The sequence below is a fragment of the Hemicordylus capensis genome, chromosome 6 (assembly GCF_027244095.1).
Source record: "Hemicordylus capensis ecotype Gifberg chromosome 6, rHemCap1.1.pri, whole genome shotgun sequence".
Taxonomy (NCBI): domain Eukaryota; kingdom Metazoa; phylum Chordata; class Lepidosauria; order Squamata; family Cordylidae; genus Hemicordylus; species Hemicordylus capensis.
This window is the reverse complement of record NC_069662.1, coordinates 8,070,105-8,087,842: the sequence shown is the minus strand read 5'-3', so window position 1 is coordinate 8,087,842 and position 17,738 is coordinate 8,070,105. Positions and strand designations below refer to the sequence as shown.

Below are 17,738 nucleotides of genomic sequence, written 5' to 3'. Positions count from 1 at the left end.
TGAGAAATATCACACATGGGTGCAAGATCAGAACCTTTAGAGTCGAAAAGGAATGCTTTGGCTTGTATGCAATGTGGAGGTGTGGAATGTATTTGTGATTCTGTAATAAGACAATGAATAGACGTATGAGGGGAGGCCAAACAAAGAAGAAGAAACTGTTTGCTAGCCAGAGGTGTATCTATAGTGGGGCAGCCAGGGCACATGCCCTGGGTGCCACTTGAAGGGGGGTGACAGTGCCATGCTGCCTCCCACCCCTTCCCCAGTTCACAATTTTAAAAATAAATAAATAAATTGATTTTTTTAACGTGTAGCCCCTTCAGGGGGCTTTCTAAAGTCCGGGGGGGTATCTGCAAAGTTCCCCCTCCCCTGCTGGACACTTAATTTAACACTGCATCCCATCCCAGTCTGATTTTCAGGCCGCTTTGCGCCTGCAAACATCGGCACGGTGGCCATTTTGGAGGCTGCCGCGCATGCTCAAATGGCTTCTGTGAGGCCTGGCAAGTCCTAGGGCCTCACAGGGGCCATTTGAGCATGTGCAGTGGCCACTTTGTTTACGGCAGCCATTGATCAGCAATAACAACATGCCTGACATGTAGTCCTGTAATACATCACCATATTAGTCTTTAAAGATTAAAAACCTGCCTTTGTTAGTACCATAAATTCTTTGGACTGGGTCTCATGATCCGTGAGACCCAGTTTGGGGCGCTGAGCAGGAAGAGCTCATGAGTGGGGAGGGAGCCCTGGGCAGCCGGATTGGCCGCCCACACGATTGCCGGCTCCGAGATGGAGCTGGTGGGGGCTGGGGAGCTCGGGGGCCGTGCAGACCCGGGAAGCCCCAGTATGCCCTGTGTGAGGGGGTCTACTCGTGAGTAGCCACAGCGCAGAGCCACGCCGCAGCTATTCACAATCAGGGAGCTTGGTTTTGCGGAGCACTCGCTCCACAACCCCGGGCTAAGGGCAGGGGCACTTAGGCGGGTTACCCGCCTAGGATCCACTGGGCTCACAGCCGATCCTGGTGGTTCCCACAATTGGGAAAAATCGGGCTAGGCTCGGGCCATTTTCCAGATCCAAAAGTTTTTTTATACAAAACAAAACGTCCCTGTTTTGGCTACAAAACGTTCTGTTGTTTTGGACCTCCATTTTGTGGCTATCTCTGAGTCAGTCTCCATTTTGTGTTTGACATCTCTTTGAATTTCCCGCCCTTCCAGCCTTCCGATCAGTGAGCTAAAGCATGGGTTGACCTACTGATGATTCCCTCCTTGTTTCCCATTGGCTCTTTTCTCTCTTTCCACTCTATACTGACCCCACATTGACCAGGGGAAGGGTCAAAGAATGGGCATGGGGGGGAGTTCAAGGAGGGGTTTTCAATTCATTCAGCAAGTTAGTAGTCACCATTCTGCCTTTCTGCCTCATTGAAGAGAGAGAGAAAGAAAGAGAACTAGTTTGCAGCATCGCTTGCCTCAAGTTGCCATGATGCCATGTCATTGCCTATGCCTGCCTTTTTGCCAGCCTGCTATGGCTACTGCATGCCAGACTGGGAATGGATTCAGGGGCAGAAGAGTGGGTTTGGTGGTAGTGCCCCAATGGGTGCCTGCCAGGCTGCCACAACCCAGATTCAAAAGGAATTGGGTAAAGGGCTGATTATTTGTGATTTGTTGAAGTTTATGCATCTTTAAGATTTTTTCCCATAGGGAATAATGGAGGTTTCAGCAGCCCCATAACTCCACTGGGGGGGACACCAGAGTGGCCCATGGTGAGTGGTGGTGTAGTGCACATAGGATACCAACCACCCCATGGGTTGCTAACCCATGAGGTGCTGGGTTCTGTTGTTTCTGATGTGTTCTGAGTGTAGATTCTCTGGTAGCAGATGAGATTTTCAACAAGTCATTAATCCACTCTCATGCTACCAGAGAATCTACACTCAAAAAATCTCAGAAACAACAGAACCCAGTACCCCATGGGTTAGCAACCCATGGGGGTGTTTGGCACCCTATGTGCTCTAGACCACCACTCACTTTGGGCCACCCCAGTGCCCCCCAAGTACAGTTATGGGGCTGCTGAAACCTCCATCATTCCCTATGGGGAAGAACCTTAAAGACACGTAAACTCCATTAAATCTTTAAAAATCAGCCCTCTGCCCAATTCCTTTGAACTAATTCTGGCAGCTTTGTGCTGAAACCTCTACTACTTTTGCTGAAACCTCTATTATTCCCTATGGGAAAAATCTTAAACTTCAAAAAGTTTCCAAAAATCAGCCCTATGCCCAATTCCTCTGAAATTTGGGTGGTTGCTTCCACCGATTTGGCACTACCACCTCCACCCACTAGTTTTGCCCTGGGGCTGTTTTTTGAAATCCAGAACATTTTGGATTCAGATTTTGCAATTTTCAACAAAGAACAAAATTGGGGTGTTTTGAATTGGCTGGTTTTGAACAAAAAGCAAAATGGGGGTGTTTCAGATTCAGGCCGAAAACAAAACAGAAAAAACACAAAACACACAATGCTAATATTTGGTTCCAAAGTGTGAGGAAAGGGGAAGCTTCTTGAATTTAAAGTCACCAAATATAAACCCAACTTCTTGTTCCATCCAAGCATTTGTCTGGTCTCTCCAAGCCCATCCCAGATTCCCTTAAAAGAACCCGTTGGCTTCCAACTGCCACACATCATACATCATATTTTTCTAATCTTCTTTGGTGGGTCTCTTTTTTTATTCCCTAATGTTTGGTATATGTGATCCTAATTACTGTAAGCATTTGTGAGAACTGCTTTGTGATGTCACTAAATCTTCAGATGTCTCCAGGAGGGAGAGGTTGCAAAGGAAGAAGTACATGGGGGTTTGGAGGCGCTGGTCAAGGCAAACCAATGCAATGATGGTGACATTCCCAGCTAGTGTTAATAGCAAAACAAGAAGAAGCACTGAGAAGATGAAGACTTCTATGGGCCTAGGAAGTTGGAAGCCAGTTAAGATGAACTCTGTCACCTGCTCTGTGCTGTTCTGACTCCTTGGGCCCATGTCTGAGGAATGATCAAGCTGACACTAAATGAGTCTTCAGAGTTCATTCAAATTAGTGCAAGCCATCTTCACCTCCTCCAAGGTTTCAAACAGAAAGATGAACCCTTTCTTACACAAGAAAGCACAAGCAGTCACCTCTTGAAATCCAAACAGTTCTTATTTCTTTATTATGCCCTCTCTTAGAAAATCTTAATCACAGTTTGGTCCACTTCTCTGATCCAGTGGAAAGTTCACAATAAATGATTCAAAATCATAGTATGATTGTTATTTTTAAGGCATGTATTGGGGTGCTATACCACAGGATGATGAAGAGTGTCCAACATTCAACAGAACATTTTTAAAAAGAAAAGGGGTGTTTCTATTTCTCATTTCAAGCTTTTGTTTTTAACCATTTGACTAAAATAAAAGGAATATTCAGCATATTTTTATATAACATTAAATCCAATTATAGAGAAGTTCACCCAGCCCCAATTCGGACACCGGGTCAAGATGTTATTATTTTCTTTTTAATTTCAAATGTTTTCCCAACAAGTCAGCAGGTTTTGGGTTGTTGGATTTTCTCTTGTACTGTACTGCTTGTTACTGTGAATATTTTTCAGAATGATCCTATATACAAATCGATATAAAATGCTTAGCCCACCTGTAGTTGACTTCCATCCTAAGAGGCAAATAATTTAGTCCAAGAAATAATGGGTGAACCAAGAAAACGGCTTAGTGCTGTTCCTTCAAATCCTGGGCAGGCATAAGTGGAGGATGTCCACATCCCGTGTTGTTTTGCTTCCTGTGAATTGGGAGGTTGCATTCCAATAAAAGAAACATTGCCAGCAAGGAAGATGCACGCTGCCACAAAGAAACTCCAGTAGGCTTCCAAAAGGATGTGAAAGGAGCTTGGGACAACAAAGGAACTACTCTAGATTTGGAGCTCACTTTCTCAAGCAATGTTCTTCTGCAAAGTCAGAAGTAGGAATTCCACAGTGAAATGTAACAGTTCCATGAGCCAAAGAGGTCTTCCACTAGTGCAACAGCATCCAGGCCACTATCAAGATACTGGCCAAAAAAGAAGCTGGTTTACTGAGTCCTTTGGTCTTACCACCTATTAGTATCCTGTTTTTGTTATCTGTATGAAGCACAATTTTTATAAAAGCAGCTGATGAACGTTATCCTTATGTGAGACAGACTTTAATTGGTGTAGATAGTGATCTGAGATATCAGCCGTGGCATGGCTACACGAGATTTTTAAAACTGGGTTTGCGGAGTACTTGCTCCACAAACCCGGTTTAAGGGGCAGGCTAACTAAGCGGGCTAGCCGCTTGTAAGCCACTGGGTTCACCTGTGAGCCCGGTGATTTACATGAGCAGCAAAAATCAGGCTAGGTTCTCCTAGCCTGATTTTGGCTACTTGTAGGAATAGCCCCAATGTCAAGGAGGAAAGAGGCCACCTCTCAGTGGCAGTCTACATGCTTTGATAGGCTGGTTCAAGATTTCAGGGGGTCCTTAGGAGCATAGGAACATACAAAGCTGCCTTATACTGAGTCAGATCATTTGTCCATCTAGCTCAGTATTGTCTACACAATAGAGGGGTTTGGATAACTTCATGGAGGTCTATCACTGGTTACGAGTCGGAGGGCTATAGGCCACCTCCATCCTCAAAGGCAGGATGCCTCTGAGTACCAGTTGCAGGGGAGTAAAAGCAAGAGAGAGGGCAAGCTCTCAACTCCTGCCTCTGGCTTCCAGTGACATTTGGTGGGCCACTGTGCAAAATAGGATGCTGGACTAGATGGGCCTTCTTGGGCCTGATCCAGCAGGGCTGTTCTTATGTTCTTACAGGTGAAACTCGGAAAATTAGAATATCGTGCAAAAGTCCATTAATTTCAGTAATGCAAATTAAAAGGTGAAACTGATATATGAGACACATTACATGCAAAGCGAGAGAAGTCAAGCCTTAATTTGTTATAATTGTGATGATCATGGCGTACAGCTCATGAAAACCCCAAATCCACAATCCCAGAAAATTAGAATATTACATGGAACCAAGAAGACAAGGATTGTAGAATAGAACAATATCGGACCTCCGAAAAGTATACAGTGTACTGTGCTTGATTGGCCAGCAAACTCGCCTGACCTGACCCCATAGAGAATCTATGGGGCATTGCCAAGAGAAGGATGAGAGACATGAGACCAAACAATGCAGAAGAGCTGAAGGCCGCTAATGAAGCATCCTGGTCTTCCATAACACCTCATCAGTGCCAGAGGCTGATAGCATCCATGCCATGCCGCATTGAGGCAGTAATTGCTGCAAAAGGTGCCCAAACCAAGTACTGAATACATATGCATGCTTATACTTTTCAGAGGTCCGATATTGTTCTATTCTTAAATCCTTGTCTTCTTGGTTCCATGTAATATTCTAATTTTCTGGGATTGTGGAAGCAAGGATGATCTACCCAGGTTTGGGAGCTATGTACGCCATGATCTACCCAGGTTTGGGAGCTATGTGTGAACCCAATTTTCAGTCATGTGGAAGCAAGGTATGAAGAAAACCTGGACAGAAGGAGGCAAACCTCAGTAGCCTTTCCTCCTACCTTGCTTCCACACAATCACTTCTTCCCAGGTTTTCCTCTTACCTTGTTTCCAGACAACTGAGATTTGGGAGCACACACAGTTCCCAAACCTGGGTAGAACACAGTTTTTGAGGTGATTCTCATGATCATCAAAAAGCAGGCGAAGGGCTAAGCCTGCTGCCCCCACAAACCCCTTCCCAACTAGTCTCACTGATTGTGAGACTCGCCTTTTTGATTGTGTAAATGACCTCTACATGTGGGACTGCATCAAACTTATGGGGTATGCTCTCAACTCAATTTAATGGAATTGTACTAAATATGATCAAAATTGGTCCTGACATGGTAAAGTTGTTAGGGGGGAACACACACACCGTTACCATCTTGGAATGGACTCTGGAATGCATGTATGCAATATCAAGGTTTAATGTATAGAGGACATTAAACCTTGATATTACATAAATGCATGTATCTTATATCTTAGCACGTATATCAAGATTGGTGCACATCAGTTGGGTGGTCCCCAAGTCCGGTCATTTCCACTTCAAGAATTAATGTGTCCACGATCTTGAATTGGGGTTGGATGATGCCATCACAAAATATACAGTTGACGTGTGCATATGTGGCACTAGAAGTGTAACACATAGGGGCGATTCACACGATCGCCCTGGGCAAGTGGGGAGGGTGCAGGGGGGAGCCTGTTTTTCACTTTCCTTCCTTCCAGCAGACCAAGCAGGTCAGCTTCAGCACCTCCCACATGCCCACACAGACAGCCCTGCTCCGTACAGCTCTGTGAAGCACGGAAGTGGGTGGAGGGATCTGGGGCTGAACCTTGTTCACCCCGCCAACAGGCGCTCTATGCACCTGTTTCTGTGATTCCCAGTAGCCAGGTTAAGTTTGCAATTACTTCCTGTTTGTTGGCCCCTAGGTCAGCATCTGTTGCCATTGGTTCCCACATTCTCTCAGTTGGAATTGTGGGGGGTCTCTCTAGCCAAGGGGAAGACTGAAGGTTTCTCCACTCACCCTACATCTTTGGGCATCAAGCTAGACACAATTGCAGTGTTTAGTCACCTCCCGGGGAGAAGTTGTGATCCTACAGGACATGATTGGTATTCTGGTGTTGGCTAGAAAGACCACCCTTAGGGAGCTGCTGGTAGTCTTTGGCACCTTAATATCACCTGCCATGTGGTAGCTCCCGGATGTGTCTTCTTGAGGCCACTCGAGGCCTCCGTGAGCTGTATCATCGGCTGTGGGTCACTGAGGGTATGTGGGCCGACCTATCTGTTTTGGCAGTCAAATCTACTTCTGGAAGCCAATCTCCAGGTACATTCCTAACCAGATGGGGGTGGGTGGGTTTTGTATTCCAGGGGTCACTATTGCTCCCCATCCTGCTCCCCCCCAGTGGGCCACCATGGGGGTTATTAGGGATCTTATATCCCTGGAGCTGTTTCTGACAGTGGTGGCCACACACTTGTGGACAGAGGAGTTTTGCAACTCCACCGCTTTGGGTGTGACAACAATTTGCTTTGTGTGTGACAGGGAGTGTGTTCAGATAGTGTTCAGATTGTGTGTTTGTGTGTTCAGATAGTGAATTTTAAGACATCCCATTCTGCTTGGGTATCTATCTATCTATCTATCTATCTATCTATCTATCTATCTATTCAATCTGTTGAAAAGCTTTATATAAATATTCCTCGTATTCGTAAAACTTGCCATTTACCTTCTGGGTTGGCAAGGATGATGAGGAATCAGACTTGAACTGCTTCCACCTTTGAGCCAGGGCGCGACTCCGATTGGAGGCTCAGGAAAGGACAGAAAGTCTGACTTCTAGCCTTGGTTAGGCCCACACTGCAGGGGGTGGACCTTCAATATCCAGTTTGCTAATTTTATATTTAATACATTTGTGGTCCTTTTCATCCAATAATTTATGTGTTTGGCTTCCTTGTGGTTTTGGGTATGGGGGCAGGAGGACATGTAACAAATACAAGCTACAGCTCACTTGAAGATAAATCTAGGAGAAGAGAGAGAACACAGAACAAACGTTGCCTCAAAACAACTTTTATAAAAATAAACAAAGGAAAAACCAGGCTAGTTCCCAATTTGGTGGAACTAGCTAGTGCAACATCTGGGTGTCAGCCACTGTGTTGGTCTACACCTCCCCTTTCTTTCCTCCACCAGATTCCCAGTTTCTTAGGAAAGACCTTCTTCCTAGCATCACTTACCACTTGCTGTACTTGCTTGTTCCTGAGGCTGTATATGAAGGGGTTCAACAATGGGGTGACCACAGTGTTGAGAATGGATACCCCCTTGTTGAGGTTAATCCCTTTGCTTTGCGAAGGCCTCACATACATGAAGATGCAGCTGCCATAGAACATAGTGACAACAATAATATGGGAGGAACAGGTGGAGAAGGCTCTCTGCCGCTCCTTAGCAGATGGGAGGCGAAGCACAGTGAAGATAATCTTGATGTATGAGGTGGTGGTAATGGCCAAAGTACCTAGTAAGATAATGACTGCCAAAATGAAGTCGATTAGCTCAATGAGCAGGGTGTCAGCACAGGCCAACTTGAGAAGTGGTGAGTTGTCACAGAAGAAATGGTCAATGACATTGGGACCACAGAATGGCAGGCGTGTGATGAAGACAGTGGTTAGGAAGACAAAGACAAAGCTGCCCAGCCAACAGCTCACCACTAGCTGAATGCAAAGTCTGTTGTTCATAATGATGGTGTAGCGGAGTGGGCTACAGATGGCCACATACCGATCAAACGACATTGCAGCCAGGAGAAAGAATTCTGCAATTCCCAGGAAGAAATAAAAGAAGGACTGGATGAAACAAGCATTCATTGTGATGGTCTTCTTTGTAGCAAGGAGATCGTTGAGCATCTTGGGAATAATGACGGTGGTAAAACTGATTTCCAAGAGGGAAAAATTCCGGAGGAAGAAATACATGGGGCTGTGGAGACGGTGATCCAGCAAAGTGATGGAGATGATGAGAAGGTTCCCTGCTAGGGTCAAGAGGTAGGTGACAAGGAGAACAGCAAAGAGGGTGATCTGGAGCTCCAAAATGTCAGTGAAGCCCAGAAGGATGAATTCAGTCACCCTAGTTTGGTTCTGCATGGCAGCTGCTGAGGAAGACCATAGCTGTGCAAGAAATATGGTGACAGAAAACATAAAAACTGATATGAAATCATCCAAAATAATGAAGTTGGTAAAACCGATTTCCAAAAGTTTATTTGTTTGTTTGTTTATTTAACATATTTTGATACCACCCAAAACATACATCTCAAAAGATGAAAGTTGTGGAGGTAGAAATACATGGGGCTGTGGAGACGGTGATCCAGCAAAGTGATGGAGATGATGAGAAGGTTCCCTGCTAGGGTCAAGAGGTAGATGACAAGGAGAACAGCAAAGAGGGTGATCTGCAGCTCCAAAATGTCAGTGAAGCCCAGAAGGATGAATCCAGTCACCCTAGTTTGGTTCTGCAAGGCAGCTGCTGAGGGAGACCATAGCTGTGCAACAGATATGCGGACAGAGGACATAAACAGTGATACAAAATTGTCTACAAAAAGCCAGAAAAGTTACTGGTTAATCATACAATTAGTTGGCTCATATGTGAACAAGTAGAACAAATCAAACACTAGGCAGGTTCATATGATTGAAAACAGGATAGGACAAGCATCTTACTGAACTTTGGGGAGTGTGCATCCTCCTGATTTCTAGTCGTGCATGAGCAAACAACTAGGTAGGAGGAGGGGGTAGTGATTGTGTGTGAGAGGGGAGCTTGGTAGGGCGGCTTCCTCTCCAACCTTGTTAAAGTGCTGTCCTACTAGTCCTACTGTCCTACTAGTGTTCCCTGTAACAATGATTCCCAGAAGTTGTTGACTAGAATTCCCATAATTCCCAAACGCCATTGAAGCTGGGGATGCTGGGAGTGGTAGTCAGCAACGTCTGGGAATCTCTTTTACAGGAAACACTGTGTGCTACCAAGCTCCTCTTTCACACAAATCACTCCCCTTCCTCCTGCCTTGTTCACCCACAGTTGAAAAATTGGGAATGCACGCAGCTTCCCACTCTGGGCAGGACACTTTTCCTTCTGAGTTTTCAATTGTGTCAACTTGTCTTCAGTCACACACACACACTTTGTGAATTGCAGAATCTAACTGACAGTAAGAAAGAGGCTTTGGAGCTTCCCCAGTCTTAGATTAGGCACAGAATACAAATACAAATATTCTTCCACTTACACACAAATTCATACAAAAGGCTGTGGGGAGATAGCTTAACAGGGAGGAAAATTTAACGACAGAAGGTGTCTTGAACCCAAAGAGGTAGACCTATCTTAAATGTGTTGTGTCTCCATAGTCAAAATGGGTTGAAGATTAATATTGGGGTTGAGTGAGCACAGCATTCTCCCTTGCAGGAGAGAAAATCACAATGATTGGCTGACCACATGATTACGGGCTCAATCATGGAACCAGTTGGGGTGTCAGGGATCAGGGACCTCCTGGGCACCGGAACACCCCATGCGAGTGCGCAGGGCATTCTTGGGAGGCCCCTTATGCCAGGAGGTTTGTTGTAGCCTCCCTGTCAGGGGTGTCCTTGTGAGTCTCCGTGGCATGGAGGCATTCCACAGCATCACACGATCGGAAAAATGGGGTTCACAGAGCGCTCACTCCGCAAACCTCGTTTAAGGGGGGAGGGGGCATTTAGGAGGGCTGGCTGCCAGGAGCCACACGTCTCCCAGTGCAGCACACGAGCAACAGAAAGCAGGCTGGACTCCCTTAGCCTGGTTTCTGCTACTTGTGAGAATTTCCTGAGAGAGAGAGAGAGAGAGAGAGAGAGAGAGAGAGAGAGAGAGAGAGAGAGAGAGAGAGTTAGTTTAATCCACTCTTGCCACATCACACATAATGTTATAAAGCTCTTTCATGACTCCCCTTAGTCACCTCTTTTTCTGAACTCAAATGCCCAACTGCTGTAGCCTTACCTCAAAAGGAAGTTGCTTTAGAAAGTGCTTGTTTTGTGACTCATGATGGTCTGGATTCTGCGATAGCTGCTGATATGTGAACAGTCCTACCTTTAGCAGGCTGTTACACTTGACTGCATTTAGTTTCCTGATTCAATGGCCTATCCAACAACCCCTCCCCCAACATATCAATATAGTAATTCATACACCATCCTCTGACTGCCTGTATCACCAATATTAGAATAGCAATCTTCAAATTTAAGAGATTCACCAAAAGTTCACCATGCAGCAGGACATGCTAGCAGCACTACCAGCAAAGAGCTCTTTTGTTAATTGGGTAGAATATATTACAGAGGAATCTTTTGAAGTGTTGCAAGAGAAGTGTTCACCCTGGGGAGAAAAGTTGCAAACCCCCAGAGCTCGTCAGTAGAACGTACACAGTTATTAAATTATTCAGTGTTCTTTAGCAGTACTTTTCATTTTAGCATTGCCATTTGTCAATTCAGTTATTACAGTGGCTGCATTCGCACATAACATGGAACCGCTGGCCCAATGCACCCACAGTTCTGCTCCCCACCCCACCCCACCCCGCTGTCCTGTCCAGTTCAGAAGTAACAAAGAGAGCTCTCTGTGCTCCCAGAGAGACTGTAGAAAGGTGGGGGAACTGGCTGTGTGGGCTTCCTTCTGGCATGGCTTCCTACCAGCCCACACAGCCTATCACAGCCAGAAAGAGGGAGGAGCTTCCTGTCTCAGCTCTGTGTTTCAGACAGCCCAGCCTGTAGTTCTGCATTCAGACATACTGCAGGCAGCTGTTAACCTCACTACAACCTGAGGGTTCAAACTGGAGTTTACAAAGCAGAATCTTGGGTTGGTCGCCATGTAGAACTATTGTTGCATGTATTCACCTGTAATGGTAAGAAAACCTCTGCCCCACCCCAACAAAACTAAAGTTCTGTGTCACATGTGAATGCAACCAATAAACTCCTCAAATCATGTGAGATATTTTCCTGTTCCATCTGACTGCAGAGGAAAGTGTAAAAACATGTTGCAGACTCAAAAACAAAGGGCAGGTTTGTACAAACATCTAACAGTAAGGAACTTGGGAAAATGTCTGGTGAAAGTAGGGAACTGGCAGCACATGTGCCTGGTAAGCATGACACCTCAAACTGTCCAAGTCTGGTTCCCATGCTGGTTCCCAATAGTCTCTTCAAGTCTGGTTCCCAATAGTCTCTTCAGATTCTACTCCCACTTGTTACCAACATTTGAAATGGAATGGAGAATCTGGGGATAATCTCAGGAATCCAGTACAGGATCAGACTTCTTGTTGTTAATGATTGTCATGGTTATGATTTTCCTTCCATGCCATACTTAATTAACCACCATCTTTTCTCAGGTTCTTCTTGGTGCATGGAAGTCGGGACACAGTACCCTTCAGTACCTCCTTGACCTGCTGATTACTCAGGGTGTAGATGAATGGGTTGAACAAGTGGGTGACAATGCAGGTCTGAAGGGTCACTGCTTTTTTGAGGCCAAATGAAAAGCCCTTGTTGGGCACTATGTACATGAAAATGGCACTTCCATAGAAGACTGAGGCCAGTGTGATGTGGAAGGCACACGTGGAGAAGGTGGCCTGTGATGGATGGGATGCAGAGGATGGTGGTGATGATATATAGATAGGAGATGATTGTCAGCATCAGGGAGCTCAAGAGCACAATGGTAGAAAGAAAGAACTCAGATTATCAGCATCAGGGAGCTCAAGAGCACAATGGTAGAAAGAAAGAACTCGATCATTTCCTGGAGGGCCATGTCAGTACAGGAAAGCCTGATCAGGGGCTCAGTTGTCACAGAAGAAATGGCCAATGATATTAGGACCACAGAAAGGCAGCTTTGAGATTATGATGATGGGAGACAGGACAGAAAAGAAGCCCCCCAGCCAAGACAAAAGCATGAGTTGGATCGTCAAGCGCACATTCATGATGGTGGAGTAGCAAAGTGGGTTGCAGATGGCTACATATCGGTGCAATGACATGACAGCCAAGAGGATGAATTTGGAGGTGCCAAGGAAGAAGTAGAAGTAACACTGAGAGATGCAGCCAGACACTGAGATGGTCTTCTTCTTGGAAAAACAACAACCCTTCATCATTTGGGGGGCAATGGCAGTTGCCACTATGGCATCCAGGAAGGAGAGGTTGCTGAAGAAGAAGTACATGGGGCTGTGGAGTCGATGGTCGACCCATATTGCAGTAAGATTGACCACATTCCTAGTGACAGTCAGCATGTAGACTACAAGCAGCACAGCAAAGAAAAAGATCTCCAGCTGCCAGACCACAAATCCAGCAAGATAAATTCATTGACTTTGCCAGTGGTTTGGTTGTTGTCAGACATTTGCCCAGTTCTGGAAAAAGGGGGAAAATGAAATGTGTATGCATTGAAGCAAAACAAACTAAAATTATTATATTGATTTTAGAGAAAGGTCCAGAACTACAAGATGAGATAGAGTAATGGTGGTTGGTAGGAATGAACATAAAGTGGAAAGACAGTGATCAGTACATAGGTATACTTAACATACAATTTTAACACACTTGACACACAGGGAGGCTATTCACATGATGGGGCGAAATCGGGCTAGCGGAGGCTAGACTGATTTCGCCCCATCGTGTGAACAACCGGGCTAGGCTGCAAACCTGGTGGTTCCTAGGCGGGCAACCCACCTAAGTACCCCTGCCCTAAAACCAGATTTGCAGAGCAAGTGCTCCACAAACCTGGTTTTAATAATTGTGAGTAGCCACGGTGCAGCTCCATGCTGCGGCTACTCATGAGTAGACCCCCAGAGGGGAGGTGAAAAGCTGCCTCCAGTCTCCGGGGGTCTTGCAAGTGCGCAGGGCATGCTGGAGCTCCCAGGGGCCAATTGGCCCCTGTTCCCCCCAGCCCCCTGCCAGCTCCGTCATGGAGCCGGCAATCATGTGGGCGGCCAATCCAGCCACCCAGGGCTCCTGCCCGAATCGTCTGCGGGGAGAGTGGGCTTAGCCCGCTCCTCTGCTCAGCTCACCAAACCAGGTCTCACCGATCGTGAGACCCAGCTCAAGGTATTTAACACACAAGGAACTACTCCCAAAGCTGTGTGTGTTCCTGACTTCATCATGTGAATTGGCTTGATATCTACAGTGTCCTCTCTCAGGCAAGTAGCAACCTTATCTTTCATGTCTAAAATACCATACCAGAAAGGATGCATGGATGGATGGGTAAGTAGTGAGCCTATAGATTAGTTGCATGCACACAGAGAGAGCTTGAGACAGAAAACATTAGGGGTGTGCAATTCGGATTTTTGGGTGATTCGGCTCGGACCCGAGCCGAATCACCCCTGTTCTGTTTTGTGCCCGAATCTGGGTCACCCGAATCACCCTTGATTCGGTTCGGATTTGGATTTAACCTGAATCCGAATCCGAATCGATTAGGGGGGGTAAAAAGGGGCCCAGGGGAAAAATTTTGGGGTGGGGTGGTAGTGCCCAATGGGTAGAGTCTACCACCCCAATTTCAGGGGGATTGGGCAAAGTCCTGATTTTTTGTGAATTTTTAAAGTTTTAGTGACTTTGGGGCAGTTCGGGGGCATAGCATGGGATTTGGGCAAAAGGAGTGGGGTGGGGTGGTAGTGCCTAGTGGGTGCAGGCTACCTCCCCAATTTCAGGGGGATTGGGCAAAGGGCTGATTTTTGGTAAATTTCTGAAAATTTCATGTCTTTGGGGCAGATTGGGGCATATTGGGGCAGAAAGTGGGGGCTGGGGCAGAATAGTGGGGTGTGGTGGTAGTGCCTCATGGGTGCAGGCTACCACCCCAATTTCAGGGGGTTTGGACAAAGGGGTGATTTTTTGAGAATTTTTGAAGTTTTGGTGACTTTGGGGCAGTTTGGGGGCAGAAAGTGGATCTGCCCCAAAAGAGTGGGGTGGGGTGGTAGTGCCTCATGGGTGGAGGCTACCACACCAATTTCAGGGGGATTGGGCAGAGGGCTGATTTTTTGAGAATTTTTGAAGTTTGGGTGTCTTTGGGGCAGATTGGGGGCAGAAAGTGGATCTGCCCCAAAGGAGTGGGGTGGGCTGGTAGATAGTGCCTGATGGCTGGAGGCTACCACCCATCCCCAATTTAAGAGTGATTGGGCAGAGGGGTGAATTATGGTGAATTTATTTTTATGAGGTTTGTCTTCATAAGGTGAAGTGTGCTAAATTGATTACTTCCTCATATTCATAGTAAGTGTGAAAAAGTGAAAGTGGGGTCATGAGAGTTGTTTAATTGAAAAAAATCTCATTTGCTATGATAGAATGAGAATTCACACCTCAGAAGTTTTTTCTGAGGTGTGAATTCTCATTCTATCATAGCAAATGAGATTTTTTTCAATTAAACAACTCTCATGACCCCACGTTCACTTTTTCACACTTTCCTTTACTATGAATAATATGAGGAAGTAATCAATTTAGCACACTTCACCTTATGAAGACAAACCTCATACAAATAAATTCACCATAATTCACCCCTCTGCCCAATCACTCTTAAATTGGGGATGGGTGGTAGCCTCCAGCCATCAGGCACTATCTACCAGCCCACCCCACTCCTTTGGGGCAGATCCACTTTCTGCCTGTCTATTGTAGACATTACAAGCCACTGCCTGTCTATGTAGACATTACTGAGCTAGATGGACCAATGATCTGACTCATTATAAGGGAGCTTCCTATGTTCCTAAACCATATCTGTGGTATTCTCACTCTTATGCCTGTAATGAAATGAAGAAGCCATTTTAAAATACATAATTTTAAGAGTAACATTCCAACACCTGGTTCCAAGTAAAGTACATCAGATGCTCCTTATGACTGTACCGCATATATATTGCATGCCCTTTTAAAACTAAAACCAGAAGTTACGCTGCATCTTATCCAAGAAAGAAGAGAAGTTAGTATAGATTGACAATGCCGTATTCAGAGTTTATTTTGCACAGATAAGTGATGCCTGGGCATAAGTTTACATGGAATAAAAAAAAGGGGGGGGGACTATATCAGAGAGGACAAAGGAAGAGCTGGCGCATCGTCTTACCTTGCGTTCTTACTAGATATTTACTCAATACTAGATATTTACTAGCTCTTCAGAACTTGCTGCTTCCAGTTCCCAGAAGTCCCAATTTTGTGTGTGTTTCAAAGAGACCTTCCTAGGAAAAGCTGGCTTTTCCTGCTGCAAATCAAGGGGTTGGCTTCTCTGACTCCTGAATTGAATCAAGAGGCAGAGGAAACTGTGAATGTTGTGCTCCTTGGCCATAATCTTCGGCCTGTAGTTTTCCTTCTCCTGATTCAGTTCAGGAGGAAGAGAAAACGACAAGCTCCATGATCTCCAGCAGGAAAGACAGGGGCGGCTCCACTATGAGGCAAGGTGAGGTGATGAACTCAGATGGCAAATGTGCTGTGAGATGGCAAGTGCAGGCGCACCACCCCCTGCCCAGGGCATTACCCTATCTTCCTGCTGCCCCCATCCTCCCCGTGTGATTCCCCCTTCACTAGCCCTGGACACCTGTGTGCCAGCTCTGTTCCACACCTCACTGGCCTTGATGCCACCTTTCTTCCCCTGTGCCAGCCTCACCGTCTGGACACATCTGTACTGCTGTTTGGAGATCCAGCTGGCCTTGTCTATTGTCACTCCTGCTCCAGCACCTAAATGCACTCAGCATGGCCAGGATACAGATTGCACCATAAGGACAAGACTGATTCGTCCTAAAGGAATAAATCTCCCATTTCATTCTGGCCTGCTTTCATTGTAAAAACCAATCCAAACAAACAAATAAAAAACCCCACTGAGAAAGCTGATGGCTAAGTGAAGGTGAGAATCATACACCCGATGCTCTAAAAGCCCAGAAAGTCTGTTATGGGCATTAGATTTAGAAACTCAGTGGATATGGACTCCTGTACCAAAATCCTCTTATTTTTTTGGAAAGAGGCGATACATGAGACTCTAGGCCAGTCACTTCTCTCTCAGCCTAACCTACTTCATAGGGTTGTTGTGAGGAGGAACTTTGTAGTATTCTGGGTTCCTTGGAGGAAGAGCGGGATATAAAATGTAAATAAAATAAATAAACAAATAAACAAATAAATAAATTAGCATGTAGAAATGCCCAGATTTATTTCCAAGCACCTCCAATTGTTGAGTTAGTATGTCAGGGAAAGATCTCTTTGCCTCAAGGAGTTGCTGGCAGTCAGAGTAGTCAATACTGGAACAGAAGAGGCTAAAGGTCTGGCAGAAGGGACAGGGTTCCCAATTCTGGATCTCCAGATGTCGTTGGACTACAATTCCTGTCTCTTTTTCTGACCACTAGAGGCATGAGGAGGTATGTTAAGAGGTCTCCCTTGGTCAGTTAAGAGTCAGTTAGAACTGCTCAGTTGTTGAAGACTAGTGCTTGTTTAGGTATGTTGGTCAATGGTTCTCTCTCAGTAAGTGATGTTTAATTTCTTAATAATCTCTTAAAAATAAAACTCTACCTAACGTCTCCAGATAATCTCTTGGGCTAAATTTCTTTACCACCAGAGAACACTCTGCTGTGTGAGGGTTTTAATGTTTCTTCTCATACCCCTCAACTGGTGCAGGAATTAGTGGAGGTTGTCCACTTCCCGTGTTGAGCCGCAATGGATCAGGGGGGCGGTGGGCTTTCCAATACAAGAAACATTACCAGCAAGGAATTCGCATGCTGCCACAAAGGAACTTCAGTGGGCCTCCAAAAGGATTTGAAAGCCATCTGTGAGGCCCTTAGATGGGCAAACATCCTGTATAGGGAAGTTATTTTTGACATTATTAAAAATGTTTAAGAAAACTGTGTGTAGTTTCATCTCAGTCCTCTTTTTTTTTTTTTTTTTTTTTTTAAAAACCAACTAAATGCAAAGTACATCATTAAAAAACCCCCAAAACCTCCTCAATTGACACTTAAGGCAAGGCACGTACCTGCCTTAAAGGAGCATTGCAATTTGGATTCCTGCCAGTTTTTGCAGAAAGAAGATTGCATAGAAGAAACCTTGCCAGATCATTAACTTCAAACTTTTTAGCAAGTGATACATTCCAAAGCTCCCAATCCACTCATTAACTTTTTTTTTTTTTAAATACCCAACTAAAATCAAATGTCTCCAAGGACTAGGCCTTGCCACTGGCTCATTATAAACCTGCCAATTCATTTTCCAGGGAATAAAATTGA

At 45.4% G+C, this 17,738-nt stretch overlaps 1 protein-coding gene and 1 pseudogene across 1 annotated transcript; both read right to left on the bottom strand.

Moving 5' to 3' along the window:
* Positions 1-7,698: 7,698 nt before the first annotated feature.
* Positions 7,699-8,712, bottom strand: LOC128329680 (olfactory receptor 49-like). Its single transcript, XM_053261248.1, has one exon. The coding sequence runs from the start codon at positions 8,680-8,682 to the stop codon at positions 7,699-7,701; it is 984 nt and encodes a 327-aa protein (XP_053117223.1). The 5' UTR covers positions 8,683-8,712.
* Positions 8,713-11,897: 3,185 nt separating this feature from the next.
* On the bottom strand, positions 11,898-12,803 carry LOC128329679 (olfactory receptor 6M1-like; annotated as a pseudogene).
* Between the last annotated feature and the right edge of the window lie 4,935 nt (positions 12,804-17,738).